We start from the raw sequence: 20170 nt of genomic DNA, 5'->3' as shown, positions 1-20170 counted from the left end.
TCATTGAACTACAATCGAAGGCATCTTATCTTCCCGGGAGCATACCGTGTGACGTCAGTATAACTTGATTTCAAGGCGCTTGGAAAAAGAAAGCTCCTTGGTTAAAGAATCGTCATTTTATGGAAAAGCCGGTCGGAAAAAAAACTAGCATAAAAGGCGTACTTACAACAAAGAATTTTTTCCCCCCTATACTACCATTCTTTCTTATTTCCCCACGTGCTCACTCGTTCTTTCATTTTCATCTTATTTTAAAATTGATCCTTTATTTTATTTGTTTTAAAAAATTATAGTCCTAAGGGCCGAATTCCTTTCTTGGAGCATCGAGAAAGTTACATTTGTTGTTTGTTCTATCGTTACTTTTGTTAATTTTTTTAAATGTTATTTGAAATGACAATTAGAGAGCCCGTGCAGAAACTAACTTACGCGCAGCGGGAGAATACCAAAGCGCGTATTAAAGACGCGTATTATTAATACATATTAAGCGTATTAATACGCTTTGGAGAATACTCTTGTAGCTGGCCAAGGTTAAAGAAGCTCGCATGTATTTTGAATTTACTTACAATAAAAAAAAAATCATCCGATTGAAAATCGCGATCTATCGACAAATAAAATTCGTACTATTTTTCTAACTGGATTTAAATCTCAGCAAGAAACCGTACCCCCAAATTTGATCGAAAGGAGAACTATTTATGAAAAGATCACAGAATCCTGCAATTCAACGTTTAGTTTAACACAAAGGTTTCCAAATCAGATGAAAATTTGTCATCAGGCTGATAAACTCAGTTAACGTGCATGCGAGCCGTAACTATAGAGGCGGATTTATCGATGGGCACACCGAGCGCGCCTCTGGCCCCTACTTCACATTTTTTTCCTAATTTAAAGGGCTTCATATTAATTTTTTTTATGCCCGGGCCATAACTTAATTTAGAGCATCTTCACGATACTGATTGTTGACTTAATATTGTTGGATTGTTTTCCTTTTTTTTTCTCTCCATGCACGTGCGGGAACCGGTTGTTCCGACGCTGTATGCAAATCGGCGGCGGCGTACCCTCACGGGAGCACGGATATATAGACTGGTTTTTTCTCTATAGGTGAGATGTCTGTTTTTTCCGCATGGATGTATGTCGGGATTCGATTTGTTTCTCCCTTTTGATTGCCGGCCGTATTTTTGATCAACGAAAATGATCTTGTTTTTTGTTTTTGCAACTTTTATGGAAAAAGAATTCAAAATGAACTTCTGATCATTGTTTTTCTTCAGCTCAGTCGGTACGCTCTGCCCCCCCCCCCCAACAAATATCGACATCTTGCGCGCCATTCTTGATGTGTAAAAAAATCTTATTTTTAGACCTCGGAAGTTATTAAAACGTTTGTCTCGAGTCTGTTATGACCGCAATAGGAGAGGGCGGGGGTCTGGTTCCACGGGTGTTGAACGAGGAAAGGTGCCGAGTTTACTCATTTTCTGTTAAAAAGAGTGGATACCGGCCCCGAGCGATAGTAAATTTTCGTTCGTACTTGCGACCCGGATTGCTACATACCGTGATCAGATCCAAAAGCGTAGGGGGGGGGGGCAATGCCTTGGACGGCGTTTTTGATGGAATGGTATATTTAAGAAAAGGCAATAAAAATTCCTTTGCAAAATTATCGAATTTCACAGTCAAGGGGCAATAAAATTACGTTTCCCCTCCATAAAAAACAATTGTATTACGGCCATGGTAAATCGGGTGTCCCGGATGGGGGCGAATTCACTATTTTTGTTCGTTGAAAGTTACGGGAGGAGTCAGCGCTAACGTGGCGACTTGTTTTCGCGCTAAAATAGGTAGCCCTGACAGCAGCATCCATAAACTCTGTATCAACCGCATTTATAAACCCCGTATGTTGTTGATTCGATTTTTGTGTTCATTTCATCCTAATTTTCCGTATTTCCCGATATGTTTCTATCGATTTTCGCATATTAGGTTAATTCATATTATAAATTATATATTTTTTTGTAATTTTTTATGTGCCCTTTGTCAGCCATCTTGAATTGACTACCGTAAAACGGCGATTCCTTGGCTTGAAAAAAAGTCGCCACGTTGGTGCTTACAAGGTTCATGGGAAATTTACCGGGGAAGGCCGCTGAGTCTTTTTTTCTGTTAAAAATTACGGGGAGGGGGGGAGAGGCCAAAATTATACTGTTTCCAGGGGTAGGAACACCGCGCCAAAATTAACATCTTGCGCCATCCTGCTCCAATAGTGTTTTCGTATTTTTCTGCGCCAAATAGCTAATTTTGCTTCGTATGCCCAGAATTTCTTAAAGGACGCCAAAAATTTTTTGTTCCTGCTTACCGTGAAACGATTCTTTCTAAGAGCGTGTTTTATATATATTCCACTGTACGCCTTATTTAAACTATCGGCTTTTCCATCGTGAAACGCTGATAATATCCGTGATTGTGCAACTGAAGATAGTTTGCAATGGTCTTTCAGCTTCAAAGTGCGCCGCTGTGGTGGTCGAGTGGTCATAATGACGGACTTGCATCGCGGGGACCCGGGTTCGAGCCCCATCGTCACCACAGTGGTGGTCGGCTGAAGTTGGTTTTCTGTGGTTCCCAACTTCAAGGCGCAAATGCGAGCCGATCTCCCCGTTAAAAAGTCTCGCCACAGAGAGCGACAGTCCTACAAACAGTATAAATATTCAGTCATTACACTACACTCACTTCACTTCTGAGATATAGATGGCAGCACTAAAAAAATCATACATAACACTAAATACGCACTCAGACTGTTAGGTACACATACTTACACTTCCGGCACAACTCACTAGGTAGTAAATTGCCCATGGCGATAGACCTGAGTTGTGCTCGGCTTCAAAAAAAAAGCGCTTTAAAGTGCAAATGCGAGTCAGTTGCCGTTTAAAAAAAAGTCGCCACGGGAAGCAGCAGAAATTACTGTAGTCGATCGTCAAATCCAGATGTTTCGTGAAAAAAATTTCCATTCCGGAAGTAAAAAGTGTGTTTTCGCCGAATTACGAATGTTAATTTAGAGACTTTGCCGAATAACGAGTGTCAGATCGGTAATCTCGCCAAATAATGCGTACTTAATCGCCAAACGTCGTGTTGATTCTTCCGAAATTCTCCCCCATTTTGCAACAATTTCTTTCCGAGTATAAAAAACTTATAGAAAATTTTTTGCTCATTTGAAGTGCTGCTGTTCAAGACAGCAAATAGTGCCCTCAGTAAGCAAAAATCATCTTAAATAGACTGGTGTGAAAAATTTTATGACAGCCTCTCTTTCAAACAAGGTGTCAAAAGCCTGGAACACCAAAAACAAAAAACAAGCTGATGAAAAGATTTTTGTTAACAAAAGACACTGCAGTTATTCTATTTTGAAAAGGGGGTGAGGGTTAACGAAAATATTCTTGTTAATTTCCCTGCTCCAATTTATAAATATCTGCTCCAAATCCTATATTTTGCTGCTCCAAAACTGATCCGAATCCTATATTTTGCTGCTCCAAAACTGATCCGAATCCTATATTTTGCTGTTCCAAATCCTGAATTTGCTGCTCCAAAACTGCTCAGAATCCTGAATTTTGCTGCTTCAAAGCTGCTCCGAAATGGACTTTGTCACTTCCCACCCCTGTGTTTCTGGGTAAAGGAGTAAATGTGGTTTTTTTTTTTTGCAGGGGTGTATGTTGTGTTTAAAAAAAGGAAAAATATATATTTTTACAAATTTCAAAACTGGTTTATTTTTTCCCTCAACCAAGGACAGTATTATTTTGGTGCCCCCGCCTGATACTTTAAGGTCTTAGGGGTGTGGCACGATGACAATTGATATACATCATATATATGTATACATCAGTAGGCTCTGCCATTGACGCTGGGGGGAGGGTGGATTGCCCCTCCCTCAACATATAATAATTAAAATAATTTAGTTAATTTAATAATTTGAATACTTTATTCAATTTAATAATTTAAATAATTTATAATTCAGTAATTTAAGTAATTTTTTAATTTAATAATTTAAAATGTTAAAAATTTAATTTTATGGTTTTTAATCATTAAGTAAATTTCTTAAAATTTGTTGGAACATATTATACAAACCTAGGTATGTAAATCAAATTTGTACTAGTTAAAAAAAGTTTGAGTACATTTTGTATACTGCCATTCATAGCATAACATGAATGAAAAATCCACTGGAATGTAGATGGGACAAATTCTCTCATCAAATTTTGTGTTATTTCATTTTTCTCCCTTCTTTGAATGGGAAAAATTTTTCCCGCTTTGAAGTTTTTCCTGCTTAAATTGATTTTAAGATGGGTTGTGGAAAGCAACATGGGGGAAGGCATTGCTGCTGTTACTTAAAAAGGATGTAATGTAGTTATTCTCTCACACATAGTTGTTGATAAATTTGATAAGTTATTCAAAACTTTTCTGGTTAGCAGAATGCGTTTGAGTTTGATTTAATTATTTCTATCTATTATGTAAAAAAAGCAATTTCAATGAGTTCTATTGAAATGAAAAGGTAAAACTAAATTCAATTTCAATTCATTCAATTTGGTAATAAAAATTCATTGTCCATTTGGTCTCTCTCTCTAAAAATATTTCGGTTACTATTTGGTCACTTTTAAACATTTCGGTCACTATTTGGTCACTTTTTCAAACATTTTGGTCACTATTTTCACTAATTTTGAATCCATGATCCGTGCTGACCCCTGAATGAATCATGCTCATAATCAAAAGTTCCACTGTCTAGGAAGTGTTAGAGCAAAATTTTTTATTCATCTGAATCATCGGTGGCTAACCCACAGCAAGCGTGTGGCACACCATGGTATCAGGAGTGGTATGGGAACGCTTTTCAATAATTACTGTCCAAAGTTGGAGTACCTGCTCCTTACTTGGGACAAACACCATTTTATTCGGTTTTAATGGTTTTAACCATTTTTCGGTTTTTTTACTAAATGTCATGATGCGACGCTGGTGTGTATTGAAAATAAACAACGATTCAATCACATCATAACTGAAGGTTCAAATTTTGTAAAAGCCATCTAGGTTTAATCAACATCCATATATACTTGTAATTAATTAAAAATTCAGGATTACATTATTGTAATTTTAGTTGAATACGGGGTGGCAAGTAGAGGAGAGAGAAGGAATGTGTTAATAACTCACCACCACCAAGAGGGTGGAGTGACCATCATGTGTCACTGTTCAACTGTCTCTGTTCGTTCTTTTGCTGAAATGAGTTGTCTTATGCGCATCGCCAATTCACTGAACAATGCTGCTTTCCTGTTTGCCAACTGGCTTAAAATTTCACAATTCTACTTCTTATCAGTGCACCTAAAATTTTAAAATTATCAATATGAAAAACCGACACCCTTCAGAATGTGTATTTTTTTCCTACAAATTTTGTTTCATTGAAGGGTTGATTTTTCAGTGCAAAGTTCAAAATTGCCCCAAGTATAGACACTTAACTGCGCCTTTCCTCAGCATTTCACTGAGGTATTATTCTATGCTTTTTTTCTATAGTAATTATGTATGGTCTCTATTCAACTTGGCAATCAATTTTTATGATTTATGTAAAGTATTGATTTTTCTCTAAGCAATTTGTTGCAGATTCATTTTGCTTTGCTGCTCCCTCCACTTTTTAAGATAATTTTCTATTCCAATTGTGTAGATACTAACGCATGTGACACATACCTTTTCAGTGTGATAAATTCAGTAAGAATTTTTAATTTTCACTTCAAATATATTTCAGATTTATTAACTTGTCAGATTAGCTGTGGGAATTTTATTATAGGTAATCAAGTATGGCTTTTTTTTTTGATCATGGGTGTAGAGACATTTCACAAAGACTGTGAAGTTGTCTTTTAACCTTTTTCACAGCATAGTTGAATTCACTAAACCCCCTGCAAAGTGCCATCTTTTTTAATGAAGTATGCTTATTTCTGATTTTCAGCTGGTACAAAGTAAGAGGTATAAGGAAGATGTTACTTTGAGAAAACAACTTTGTAAAATAGTTGGGCTTGTCAAAGCTAAAATAAGAGGCTTTCAAATAAGGCAGGATTTTGCTTCAATGCTGCTGAGAAGGTTGAATCGGTTTTCTGAAACGATATGAACTTCAATCGATTGCAAATTTTCTTTCTATGTGCTATGACATTTTTTCTATTTTTTTCATATAGCATGTCTTTTGCATTGCTATAATATATTTTAATTGCAGGAGGCAAGATGTTAATTCAATGTCCCATGTAAGTAGTGATGCATATAATATTGTGACACCCAAACAACTTAGCTGTACAGATATTCATTCAGGTATGTAAATGTTTTGTTAGGGTAAATTACAGTGAAACCTGCATAAAATGGAACATCAAGAGATTGAAATTATTTTCCGTTCTAGACAGGTTTCCATTTTTATAAAGGTGCAGACAAAAATATATGCAATAATTTATTTCTATCGTTATGGAAAAGTAAAATTTTGAAAATATCATTTAAAAACTATCACAATGGATCTCACTTATAACATTTTTCAGAAAAAAATCATGAAAAACTGAGCGGGAAAATGCTTTAAATGGAAATCTCAATGAATATTATGGTAATAGTAGAGACCAATAAAATAAGCTTTACTAAGTGAGAAAATGATCTAAGTGGGATCCAGTGTATAAAAAGAGGTCTTCAATCTTTTTATTTTTAGCACGTTTAAATCAAGTTTAACATACGAATGCATGAAATCAGGATGATTTCAATCCTTGAATGCAATTGATACAATGTGTTTTAATTGGAATGTTGATGAAGTGATCGTGAGCAAGAAATCGAATATGAGCATTGAGCACTCTGGGTACTTCAGGTAGCACCATGGTGCTCACAAGCTATGGGTTGATGATGCCTGGTATAAATCAATGAATATTAAACAGAAACATGCATAGTATTATTTTGAATTTTTTCATGTTTGTTGTTTCAAATTACTATACCTCTGAAATTTCATATTTAATACGCTGATTACACAAAGCGAAACCTTGATATAACGATAATCTGAGGACCAAGAAAAAATTTAAAATATTGTTGTAGACAGAGTGGTTATCATTACATTGAAAAGTAGCATTATATATATCATCAATCACCACTGAATTTATGCTGTTATGACATTTTTTCTGAATTGGTGGTATTAGTACCAGCATAAAATACACTGAAAAGGATTAAAGGATTTGCAACAAAAAAAAATTTGTTTAGTTGATTATAAAATTCAGTTGTTCCACACACTGTAAAGTTGTTTACATTACAGCACTTTTGTGTATTACACAGAAATAGCTTTACGTCAACTTCATTAAAACTTTTGGAGAGTAGACAGTGGAAAATACCAGTACTATTGAACACTCTCAAAAGAAGAAAAGGGTTAAGAATTCAAAAATATATTGAAGGTGGTTTTGAGCAAAATATAAAGAAATTATTGTTGTAGCAGTTTTAAAATCTATAAAATAATACCATTATAGAGGGGTTTATCGTTGGAAAGGATACCATATTGTATCGCAAAGAGTTTAACATTAGACTATAGTTGATTCCATTAAAACATTTTCAACTTGACATCAAGATTTCCATTTGATGATACTTAATATAAGATTTTTTAAATTCCTTTTTCACATTTAACTAGAGAAGCAGGTTTTGTAAATGTGATATTTTTTTCTTGAATGCAATATCAAATCATTCTCGACTGAAAATATCAAACCATTCTGGATTGGAATGTGCAGTCATTTGGAAAAAAAAAATTAATGATGCTCACACAGCAACATATACATCCATCTAATTCACTACCAATGAAACATCTGCATATATTAAATCACCAGCCTATTCTCAACTGTATATTTTTATTTTCAAACAAATCTATTTATTTATTTATTTATAGATGAACTAATTTATGATTAAAAAATCATTTAACCATGAAAATATTGGATATATATTGATTGATACTCTGAACGAACCTATGAACCCTTAGATCAACAACCGATAACGTTTGTGAAAGAAAGGTTCTATATTTACTGGCCATAATTATCGATATGTGAATTTTTTCTTTTTTTTAAAGTAATCAAGAACAGTTTTCTTTACTAGTGCCTTTCTTACAATTGTTTTCTGCAAACAATTCACATACTGTTTAATATGCCTAGAAGTTCCATGTGAGTACAGTAAGTCATTCCTTCGACTGTTTGCCCTGCAGCACAACTTTCTTCCTTCATGTGAAGAGTTTTGTTTGGTAGGGCTCGGTAGAGCAATCCAGTTTCATCCCTATTTGCTATGTCTTTGACGTTGTATCCTTCAATTGAATTCAAAAGTCTTTTCCTCTAGTTCTCCACAGTCAACTGCTGATGTCATGAACTTCTTTTTTTATCGAATGTCATTTTCAAAAACTTTCTAGCCACCCATTCGATGCATGGCAATCTTTCTCAACAAGCTGTTCTGCAATTTTTTTTTGCTTCAGCTTGAACCATTGACCCAGATATCAGCAGATTTCTGGATCTAGCGTCCACAAACCATTCCTATAAAATTTTGTTAATTTGCTCATCACTATTTTTCGGTTTCATTCGAGACAGGTTTCCATCTCATACAGTGTCCATTTTAGACAGGATTCATTGTATTAAATTTATGCTTTCTTGAGTTCCATTGATATTTTTTTCATTGGATGTTTTCATGGTTCTATTAATATACATTATTTATCAAATTAAAATACTTTATATTGTGTTGAGTATAATATATTAATGTTATGTACATACAGGGTAGTAAGGAAAGGCCCTACACCACACATTTTACTTGCGAACTGTTGATCATAGAGGTATATTTACAGTTAGAAAAGGTATCCCAATAACATGTAGACCTTAGATGTGTCATTCATATTGCAAGGGGTTGTATAGTTATTAAAATACAAAACACCTTTATAATAGACACCCTGTGCTCGAAAACACAATTAGAAAGTTGTTCGCTGTCTCTCCTGAAACAAACAAAAAAAAAAAAAATTCCACATTTGTAAGTGCAATAGTCGGAGATATTAGAATTCATAAATTGGGAAAGTACACCATGAATAAGGAAAAGCATTGTTAGTTATTTTTTGTTATTCTTTCCAATTTTTGAATTTGAATATTTCAGTTGATATTGAACTTTGAATTGTGGATTTTTTCTTTTTGGCAGCAACATTTTAATTAGGGTTTTCAGGACATTGTGCCCGTATAAAAAGTTAGTTTTTGTATTTTAATAACTATGTAAAACCCCTTGCAATAAGAATGACATGTCTAAAGTCAGCACAAAATTTGGATACTTTTTCTAATTGGACGTATGCCTCTAGGATCAACGGTTTGCCAGTAAAATGTGGCCCAAGGACTTCACTTACTACCATGTATATGACTTTTTAGATATCTTAATGGAAATTTTTTTTATGTAAGAAATTTGAAGAAAAAAAACATTTCTTTAATGATGCAGAAAAGTTCAGCACAAGCTTTTAATTCCTTGTGTAGAGAAAAGCCGGAATTTCATTTAATGATGCAAAAAAATTTAATACAGTCAACGCTCGATATAACAACCCTCTTCGTCCCTGTAATGAAACGGTCATTATATTGAGCATCGACTGTATATGTATTTGCAATCTAAGATTTTTATTGACATCTGGTGTTTCTCTGTTCACTAATGAGAAAAAATATTTACTAGTAATTTATTTCTTGGGTATTATATTTTAGTCGATCAGTAATACAGGGTGGATGTGAAGTCCTGTGCACACATTTAAAAAATTCATAACCAATAACGATTCGACAGATTGACATAAAAAGGTGCAGTTCACACTAAGATACTTATCATGGCCTAGAGTTTTTTTTGACAAATTAAAAAGTTGAAGTTTCACTCATAGGTAGCACTGTAAAACTGAACTTGAAATAACACATAAAATGCAACACAAACAGTGCTTAATTAATGTTGATGACAATTTGTGTTACATAAAACGACCATATTTCAAGATGATCATCCTTTCACCCGTTTGGATGTAGCTGGAGTAAAAAGGCTGCTCGTATTGAATTGAGATACTTTCTTTTTACGCAAATTGTCATTAATTATGCATTGTTTGTATTGTATTTTATATGTTATTCGAGTTTCATTGTTTTATAGTGCAACCTATGAGTGAAATTTAAACTTTTTAAATTTATCAAAAAAAGAGGTCTAGGCCATGATAAGTATTTTAGTGCAAACCACACATTTTTATGTTAATTGGTTGATTTATTATTAATTTTTAAAATGTGTTGGACTTGTCCACCCTGTATATCTAATGCTATTCAAGTTAGCTGAAAATATGTTATATTTTTTACTTGGTAAGAAATATACTGCCTGCTTCCTCAGGTTGTGAACACAGTTCTCTTTCTCTCCCCCCCCCCCCAAGAACTTGTAAACTAATGAGACACTCAAGTTAATTTTTTTTTAGCCCACAGTGTTCCAGCTGATGTGCCTCATTTTTCTGTACAAAGAAGTAATGAAGAGAATTGTGATTTTTCAGGTAATTTTTATAATGTAAATTTTCGCTAAATTTAGCAAAAATATAAATGTTATGGTAAATGTGATATGTGGTCTGATAGATATATCTATGGATATGTATAATTTGCCAGTTATTATGCATATCTGGCCAACAATCGCTGATATAATGTCCAAAAATTTTGCTAATTTATCACATTCATATCTGTGATTATGTATAATCCCCAGCTTGTATTAGTAAATATGATGAATCTTCAATGAATTAAATTTACTGTACATTTTGCTCAAACTTCAGTCTAGAATTATGGATTCGATCAGTGGTACAAGTGTTGATAAATAAGAAGTAAGCTGATATTATAAGACTGATCATGATTTATAATTCAAAAATTGGAGAAAAGTTGGGAAAAACAATATAAATAAGGGAAAAAATCATTAATTAGAATTTGCAGTTCCCCCAATTTTCCTCAGAGTATTGAATTCTAATATTTCTGAGAGTATTGCACTTAAGAATGCGGAATTTTCTTTGTTGGCATCAGGAGAGACAGAGCAACAACTTCCTAATTGGACTTTTGGTTGCAGGGTGTCCGTATAAAATGTTGATATTTTTATTTTAATCACTACATAACACCTTACATCATGAATGACGTATCTGAGTACTACACATTATTTAGATATTTTTTCTAATTGGAGGTATGCCTGTAGGATCAACAGTTTGCCAGTAAAATAACAAACATCCGGTTATCTATGCATCCTGTATATCACACTGATGGATTCATAGCTCCAAAATTTTTCAGTCATTTTATAACCAGAAAACAAAGTCCTAAAATTATGCAGCACATCATTTTATGATGCAAGAGATGCATGCATTTAAGACCTCAATATTTACAACATTGAAACAATGTAAATTTTTTTGACTGACATTAATTAGAAAATATGACCAAATTTTCACTTCCTATATCGAGGGTGTCCATATAAAAATTGTATTCTTCTATTTTAATAACTCTAAAAAACCCTTAAACGTTCTACACGTTATTTGGAAAACTTTTCTGGACATTTTCCCTCAAGATCAATGGTTTGCCAGTAAAATGTGTTAAGGGAAATTCAGTAATCACCCTATATAATGGCCTGTAGTTATTGAATGATCTCAGATTTATCACATTTACTGTCACACATGTATAACATACACTAGATTAATTATGGGAAAACTATGGCCCGCTTGGAGGTTTTTTTATCTGGCCCTCCACATAAATTTCAAAATGATAGTATAAAATTTGCAGTTTTAGTGTTTTAAAAAATTCGTTTAAGGGTCATGTTCTTTTTTTGTACATGGAAAATATAGTTGAGAATTTAAATAGAGCTTGATTTAAAAACTTTTGCATAGGCAAAAAAATGGAACATATATGCAATGAATGTGCACAAACTTATTAAAATATACGTATTTAATTTTTCACAGTGGTAAAGGACAAACCATTGTCTCTTGTTTGCAATGAAGCAGTGGCAATCTTCATACAACCCATTCCGTCAATTCATTTCTATAAGTATAGAAATTTCAATTGTAAATCAGTGTCTGAATTTTTTCCTGCCCGCCACACTTTTTTTTTGGCTTGCTCCTAAAAGTTTTCTCACCACTGCATCAGGTGATCCCAAATTCGCAGAAAAGAAAAATACCCATGCTCTCTAATGCCTGTTTTATAAAGAACATTTCTGATACAAAAATAAAAAACAAAATTGTCATGAATCCAGAAAAAAAAAAGTTTGAGAAAAATATAGGCCTACAAATTCAAATAGGATGAAAACAAAACCAAAAATTACAGAAAAAGCAAGAGTCCAAGAAAAATATATAGCATGTCTTGTATGTGACTTTAATAATTTTGTATAGGCCTACAGGCTGTCCCAAGTTGTGTGCATCTCTGTAACCATTGACTTTTGAAACATACTTTCAATTAAGAAAATGTTTTAAAATTATGGGCAGTTACTTAAAATCTCAATTTGTTTAAGGGGTCATATACTGAAAAAGTAAAGAAACTAACTTCTTATACAGTTCCCACATATCTCAAAAACCCAGTTAGAAAGTTGTTGCCCCGTCTCTCCTGATGCAACAAAAAAAAAAAAATCCACATTTTTAAATGCAATATTCACTTAGATATTCGAATTCAAAAAATGGAGGAAAATTGGGGAAAAACAGCATTAAATGTGGATAAAACAGTTTACCCGGGATAAAACAGATGGGAAATTTTTTTTTCCAACTTTTCTCCATTTTCTAATATCTCAGTCAATATTGCATTTAGAAACATAGTTTTTTAATGGCATCAGAGGAGAGACTGGGCAACAACTTTCTAATTGGGCTTTTGAGCTCGCAGCGACTGTATAAAAGTTAATTCCTTCATTTACTTATGTGTATGACCCCTAAAATAAATTTTCAGATTTTAAGTATTTGAAATTTTTTGTAATTGAAAGTATGTTTCAAAAGTCAACTGTTAGAGATATCCACCGTGCAACCAATTTCGGACAGCATGTATAACTTGGAATACTTTTACATCTTTTGTAATCTATTACATTTTTCCAATAATCTACATCTCTGAATATCTATAAACATGTATATTTCTCTTCATTGGACCTTTTGTGTTTTTGATGCCTTTTAATTTTGTATATTTTGAATTTGTATATATGTTTTCTTCAATACAGTCAGATGCCATACAGAGATACCCGGAATTTCTGAAAAGGATGCATAAGAATTTGGTTCACATGTCTGTTCCTAGTTCCAAGAAGAAGAAAAAAAGTAGAAAAACCTCACACACACATTTTCCCGTCACCTTGAAAAAGTGGTTTACTATTTTGAAAAACAAATGAAGCATTTTACCATCCTGTATTGTATTGATATACACTTGTGTTGTTGAAGAATAAGATGGCGAATACCCTGAATCAGGGACCGTATACAGAATTTTCAAATTTCTGAGTTTCTATTCTCCTGCGGACTTTCTCCCCTCTGGTTACATACCAGAAATTACGGTACTTTCATGACATATCTGGTGGCATTCAAAGACAGCATCAGTACAGCGTAAATTTACATATTGTAACCTCCCTTGGGAGTTAATGCCTGGTTCGAAATATCAGATTAAAGCAGTCAACAAGCAAGAAATGAAAACAAGTTTTTTCACATCGATTACTTTATTACATTAGTTGATTTTGTGATATTACATTAACAAGTTAACTTTCAATTTTTTGTTAAGAACAAGTTTATATTTAAATTTATCAATTCAAAAATTTGTTTTAGTAAATGTGCTCCAATATTATCCGTACAAACTTTCACTTGTGCAGTGGTTGCTTCCACATGATTATGCCGCTTGACTCCGGTTCTCACTGCAGTTTCTTGCTCGTGTTGAGGTAGATTCAAAATGGCCTTGGAATACCATTTTCACATGGATGGTGCAGTCAATAATCACAACTGCCAAATTTTGGAACCAGAAAATGTGCACGCTATCTTAGAGGTTCTGTTGCATTCACCAAAAGTGACAGTATGGTGTGGATTTACTGTATCATTTATTTTCAGTCCCTACTTCTAAGAGGAGTTGAACATGCCACTGGACCTGTAGAATGTATGATTACCTGGAAGTGATATGCATTGCTGTTACAGAACGAAATTGTTCTTGCTTTGCAAGCACGTCACTGCCTTGCAGACAATCTTTATGCAAGACGGACCTGCTCACACATTGCAGTGAGTGTTAAGAATGTTCTCAAAACACATTTTACAGAAGAAAGTGTCATCAGCCGGCACTTCCCTAATCTATGGCCTCTCCGATCCCAGGATCTTAATCCATGCAATTTTTGGCTTTGGGGGCATTTGAAACGTCTGGTAAGTCGTGACAATCCAAGAACTTTACCTGACCTTAAAGGCAGCATTTCACACCACGTGCTGAACATTTCCCCACACACACTTTGGTCAGTTGTGGAACATGCCATCTTGTGATTTCTCATAGTATCTGAAAATGATGACCATCATGTGAAACATGTTTTGTTGCAGTAACAATTGTAACAAGTGTTAAAATTGTAAATGTTTGCCTAAATGTGTGATTTATTAATAAAACGCCCTCTGGTGGCGACATGTACTATTATTTTTTTTTCCCCGAAACAAATTCCCATCACTTCATCAGTCCTCCACAAAATTTCACAATTTTCTGATGACTGGTTTTGCCTCCAGGCTACTTTAAAATAGGGTCTTTTAATTATGGACGCACTGTACATGATAAAATATTATACATATCCATAAAGAATACTTATGGTTGTCTTATTCTAAGTATGGATAGCTTCTCAATTTACTCCAACATGTTTATTGTATTTTAATTTTTTTTGTCACCCAACTGACTGATTGAGCGTTTCGCTATGCATCTTTCCGATAGAGGCCTAAGTACGAGTGTGATGAGCGCGGATATGAACTAAATTACGTGACATGTAAAAGAAAGTTCGGTTAAATGAAGTAGGAAGCATTATACTTGGTGGAATAAAACAGCAATAAAAAATCAGAAGATATTTGCCCTCCCTGAAAATTTTCCACTACAGTCGAATCCTATTACAGCGAAAAGACGACAGACATCACTTCGTTAAAATGAAATTTCGTTATAAAGGAATTCCATGTTTTTGCATTGTGCTTATGTAAACCTGTCTGAAGGATTAGAAAAGTGTTTGTTAAAACAAGAATTTCGCTATAATGGTATTCGACTGTATTAGAAAATATTTGATTCTCCCAGCTACAAGCCGGGAATTTTTTTCTAATTTTAACAAATACAAGGCCACAACAGGCAAAATCAGGGCCGCTCTTAGACCAAGTGGCGCCCGGTGCAAAAGCAGTAATCGGCTTCCCCCTCCCCCCAGGCGCAAATCGTGTCGGAGGAAGAAATTTTTGCTAGTCATTACTTGTCCCATAAAATACAGGACAGATTTATTCTACCATATTATAAGACTCTTGGTGTGGTGATCGTCCCCCCCCCCCACTTCTTGGTTGGATATTAAGGGACGAAGAAGTCAGAAAAACGTTCTTCCTGGAATGGGATTACTGCTATTCAACTTGTAAACAAGCATAAAACCCAACTTGTTTGATTTAACTAACAGATTTAAAAACATTAAAAAAACAAAACGTCACACATTTATGCAGGGAATGCATCACGAAGAATCTATCTTCTTCATACTCATTTTAATTGAATTTTATAGTAAAATACGCAGAGTGCACGTATCACGTACGGGCTAAGCTGCTAATAAAAGTGGTTAAATTACAGTGATATTTTTCCGTATGATTTCTTTCATATTTATAGAACTCATGAACTTCATTTGAAATTATCCCTTTCAGATCCAGTGCTAAGAAATGGAAAGGGCAGGTAAACACCAGCTAAAGCACCGGGAGCTTGGGCAGGCCCCCCTAACTATTCTGAGACAACTTGGGTGGTACCCCGAGCCTAATGGGGGGGGGGGGCACTTGTAAATCCTCCTTTTTCTGAGCATAACTATTTCAAGGAGACTCCAAGAAAAGACTGCTCCCGAGAAAGCACGCTACGGCCCTGGAGAAGGGGCAGAGCTGTCTCAAGAGCATCATGGGCCCCCGGGCAAAGTGGTTTTTCTGAGGCCCTACCTAGTAAATTCTAGGAAATTTTAACTAGATCTCATTTTTGTTAGGCCCTCTTCTCTTGAGGCTTCCGGGCCGTGCCCGGGTGGGCCCATGCGTTAAGACGGCACTGGGAAGGGGTTGTTTTTTCTCTCTGTGGATTTTTTTTTAACCTCGGGGACTTCGGCTTAAATTTCAACGATAACGCACAATTCTTGAAGTTTGGGGTGAACATCCCTGAGGTAAAAGAAAAGAATATCTCAAGAGAAAAGAAGCAACCGCACGTTTGTGCATACAGGGTGCTATAAAAGGATTATGCATAATCGCCAGTAAAAGTGGTAAATGTTGCGAAATTTATCAAACTTACCGAGACGATTGGCGATTATGCATTACCGATATGCTTTACTGATTCAACGCATTTACCGTAACATACTGTCCAGGAGCCTCATAGGAGGCTTTACTCACAGGGTAAATCTGGAACAAGATCCATGAAACTCCGAAAAGGTGTTCAGTTGTGTATATGTACCGTTTGTTAAAAATTTTCATACACACATATAAACTGAAGAGCCAAAAAAACTGGTACAGGCATGTGTATGCAAATAAAGAGATATGGAACTAATCAGAGTATGGCGCTGCGGTCGGCAACGCCTATATAACAACAAGTGTGTGGCATAGTTGTTAGATCGGTTACTGCTGCTACAATGGCAGGTTATCGAGATTTAAGTGAGTTTGAATGTGGTGTTATAGTCGGCGCACGAGAGATGGGAGATAGCATCTCCGAGGTAGCGATGAAATTTGGATTTTCACGTACGACCATTTCACGAATGTACCGTGAATATCGGGAATCAGGTAAAAAATTAAATCTATGACATCGCTGCAGTCGGAAAAAGATCATGCAAGAACGGGACCAACGACGACTGACGAGAATCCTTAAACGTGACAGACGTGCAACCCTTCAGCAAATTGCTGCAGATTTCAATGCTGGGCCATCAACAAGTGTGAGCGTGCGAAACATTCAACGAAACATCATCAATATGGGCTTTCGGATCCGAAGGCCCACTCGTGTACCCTTGATGACTGCACGACACAAAGCTTTATGCCTCGCCTGGGCCTGACAACACTGACATTGGACTGTTGAGGACTGGAAACACGTTGCCTGGTCTGATGAGTCTCGGTTCCAATTGCTTCGAGCTGATGGACATGTACGGGTATGGAGACAACCTCAAGAATCCATGAACCCTACATGTCAACAGGGGACTGTTCAAGCTGGTGGAGGCTCTGTGATGGTATGGGGTATGTGCAGTGGGCGTGATATGGGATCCCTGATACGTCTAGATAGGACTCTGACAGGTGACAGGTACGTAAGCATCCTGTCTGATCACCTGCACCCATTCATGTCCATTGTGCATTCCGACGGACTTGGACAATTTCAGCAGGACAATGCGACACCCCGCACGTCCAGAATTGCTACAAAGTGGCTCCAGGAACACTCTTCTGACTTTAGACACTTCCGCTGGCCACCTAAATCCCCAGACATGAACATTATTGAACATATCTGGGATGCCTTGCAACGTGCTGTTCAGAAGAGATCTCCACCCCCTCTTACTCCTACAGATTTATGGATAGCCCTGCAGGATTCATGGTGTCAATTACCTCCAACACTACTTCAGACATTAGTCGAGTCCATGCCACGTCGTGTTGCGGCACTTCTGCGTGCTCGCTGGGGCCCTACACCTGCCTTAATATTAGGCAGGTGTACCAGTTTTTTTGGCTCTTCAGTGTATGTTGCACTCAGGGGCAGCTTGAGACAAAATCTCTACCCGAGTGGGACCAATTTTTGGGCTCCCTGACCTCCCCCAAGTAAAAAAAACACGTTTGTTTCTTTTGCTTCGTTTTGAGATGCGTTCTAAGAAACAGCGATATTTTATGTCATAACGTATGTTGAATTACTTTTGGCCTTTTTACCTTGGATTTGGCGTTCCTAGAGCAGGCAGAAATCATTTTCCTATTTTTTGCCCTTTTACCTCAAACTTAACAGCCCTCCTATAGAGAAGGCACAAATAAGTTTTCCTAAATATTTTTTTTTTTTTGCGTTTCCACTTCGGATATAACGACCCTCCTAAAGCAAGCAGAAATAATTTTCTGTAATTTTTTTCACCCTTTTACGTCGTATTTGGCGCTCCTACTAGAGGGGGCAGAAATCATTTTCCCTAACTTTTTTTCGCCCTGTCTACCTCAGAATTGGCGCCCCTCCTACAGCCGGCACTAATAATTTTTCCAAATTTTTCTTTGCCCTTTCACTTCGGATTTGACGCCCTTCTGGAGCATACCCAGTGCCACCGAGCTGCTCCTGGTTGAAATAATAGGAAAGTCTGACGAGTCGGGAGACTGGCCAGTGATCAGGCTTTTCGAAAAATTACCATACTATTATATACACTCAAATCTCATCTCGGTCATTTTTCATGTATATTTTATAGATATTTTTTTATAAACATGTATCTTAAAGATATTTTTCTAGTAATGTATATTTAACGCGTTTCGGTGCCCGGTGCAGTTGCACCGGTCGCACTGCCCTAAGACCGCCCCTGGGCGAAATGCCCAACGAGGTGGCTGAGAAAAAAAGCCGTAACAAATATGGATGTCATTTCTAAAATATACAGCCACCCAATTAAAAATGCAATTATAAAAACTAAAGGCTATATTTTCTTAACAATCTCGGAAGATGTTTTACACCTTGAACAGGTGTTTCAAATTTTTTAAGATTTTTCAAAAAATGTGCATTCGTAATCTTGTAAGAACAATGTGAATTTACGTCGTATAGACCACTGTCTTTGAGTGCCGGCAGATACCCATGAAAGTACTGTAATTTCAATTATATAACCGGAGGAGAGTAATGACTCCAAAATTCTCTTTGAAAATTCTGGACACTGCCCCCTATTAAGGGAAAGTAAATATCTTCAACAACCAGTGTGTATATCAATACAGTGCAGTATACAAAGTAGTAAAACCCCTTTTTCAAGGTCGCTCGACTGAAAAGAAGAAGGAAAAAAGGTTGGAGATATTTTTTTTGTCTACTTTTATCATCTTGGAACTAAGAACGCGTGAACCAAATTTTTATGTGTCCTTTCCTAAAATTTTGGGTATTTGATGCGTTATAGCGTGTCAATGGCATCTCTGGTGCATAGCTAACAGGGCATATGGTATTTTACTGGCGAACCATAATTGTAGAAGCATGCTTACAGGTGGGAAAAATATCGAAATAACATGTAGTACTCAGATAATGTCATTCATGTTGCAAGGGGTTGTAAATTTATTAAAATAAAAATCAATTTTTTATACGAACATCCTGTGCTCAAGAACAAAATTTAAAAGTTTTTGCCCTGTGTCTTCTGATGCCAACAAAAAAAATTGACATTTTTAAGTGCAATATTCACTAAGAAATTAGAATTTGAAAACAGGAAAGTTGGGAAAGAAAGGCATTAAATGCGGGTGAAACATTTTATCCGTATTTTTAAAGTTGTTTTTTCCGAACTTTACCCTGTTTTTGGAATTCAAATATCTCAGTGAATATTACTCAGGAAGAGATGGGCAACCACTTTTTAATTGGGTTCTTGAGCGCAGGGTGTCCGTATAAAAAGATAATTTTTTTTTATTTTGGTAACTACATGATGCCTTGCAACATGAATGATATATCTGAGTACTATGCATTATTTGGATATTTTTTCTAATTGAAATTATGCCTCTAGGATCAACGGTTTGCTATTAAAATACCATATGCTCTGTTACCTATGCACCCTGTATAGGCACAGATTCTCTCAGATTCCTCTCAAACTTTTATTTTCAGACTCGTTCCAATCTCTTGGTGGGAATACAAGTCTTCAGAGTTATAGTGAGCTTGGGAGTAGAACCTCACTTGTGCATTCTGGTAGTTACAATAGCTTACAACGGCGTGTTCTTCGAAATAAAGCAACAAGCATTGAGCTGGGTTTTCAAACAGCAGACTCTGATTATTATCAAAGAAAAGAGGTATTTTGTAACTTTCAATATGATATGTTGTGTTTTAAACAAAAACACAACAAATAACAATAGTTATTTTCTACTGTTTAATATTTA

The 20170-nt window shown here is 35.7% G+C and overlaps 1 protein-coding gene across 5 annotated transcripts in view; it reads left to right on the top strand.

Annotated features, from left to right (window-relative positions):
* LOC149085217 (folliculin-interacting protein 1) overlaps positions 1 to 20170 on the top strand; it is a 132596-nt gene that overhangs the window by 34757 nt on the left and 77669 nt on the right. For all 5 annotated transcript variants that reach the window (XM_089233083.1, XM_089233085.1, XM_089233084.1 and 2 more), the window contains 3 exons: positions 6194 to 6285; positions 10418 to 10489; positions 19902 to 20083. In XM_089233083.1, coding sequence (XP_089089209.1) covers positions 6194 to 6285; positions 10418 to 10489; positions 19902 to 20083 — 346 coding nt within the window. The remainder of the gene's footprint in view (positions 1 to 6193; positions 6286 to 10417; positions 10490 to 19901; positions 20084 to 20170) is intronic.

The sequence above is a fragment of the Pholcus phalangioides genome, unplaced genomic scaffold, assembly GCF_987345545.1.
Source record: "Pholcus phalangioides strain wild (caught in Gottingen) unplaced genomic scaffold, Ppha-v1.0 ptg000007l_1, whole genome shotgun sequence".
Classification (NCBI taxonomy): Eukaryota; Metazoa; Arthropoda; class Arachnida; order Araneae; family Pholcidae; genus Pholcus; species Pholcus phalangioides.
Note: the sequence above shows the minus strand (reverse complement) of the source record. Positions and strands in the feature narration are given on the sequence as shown.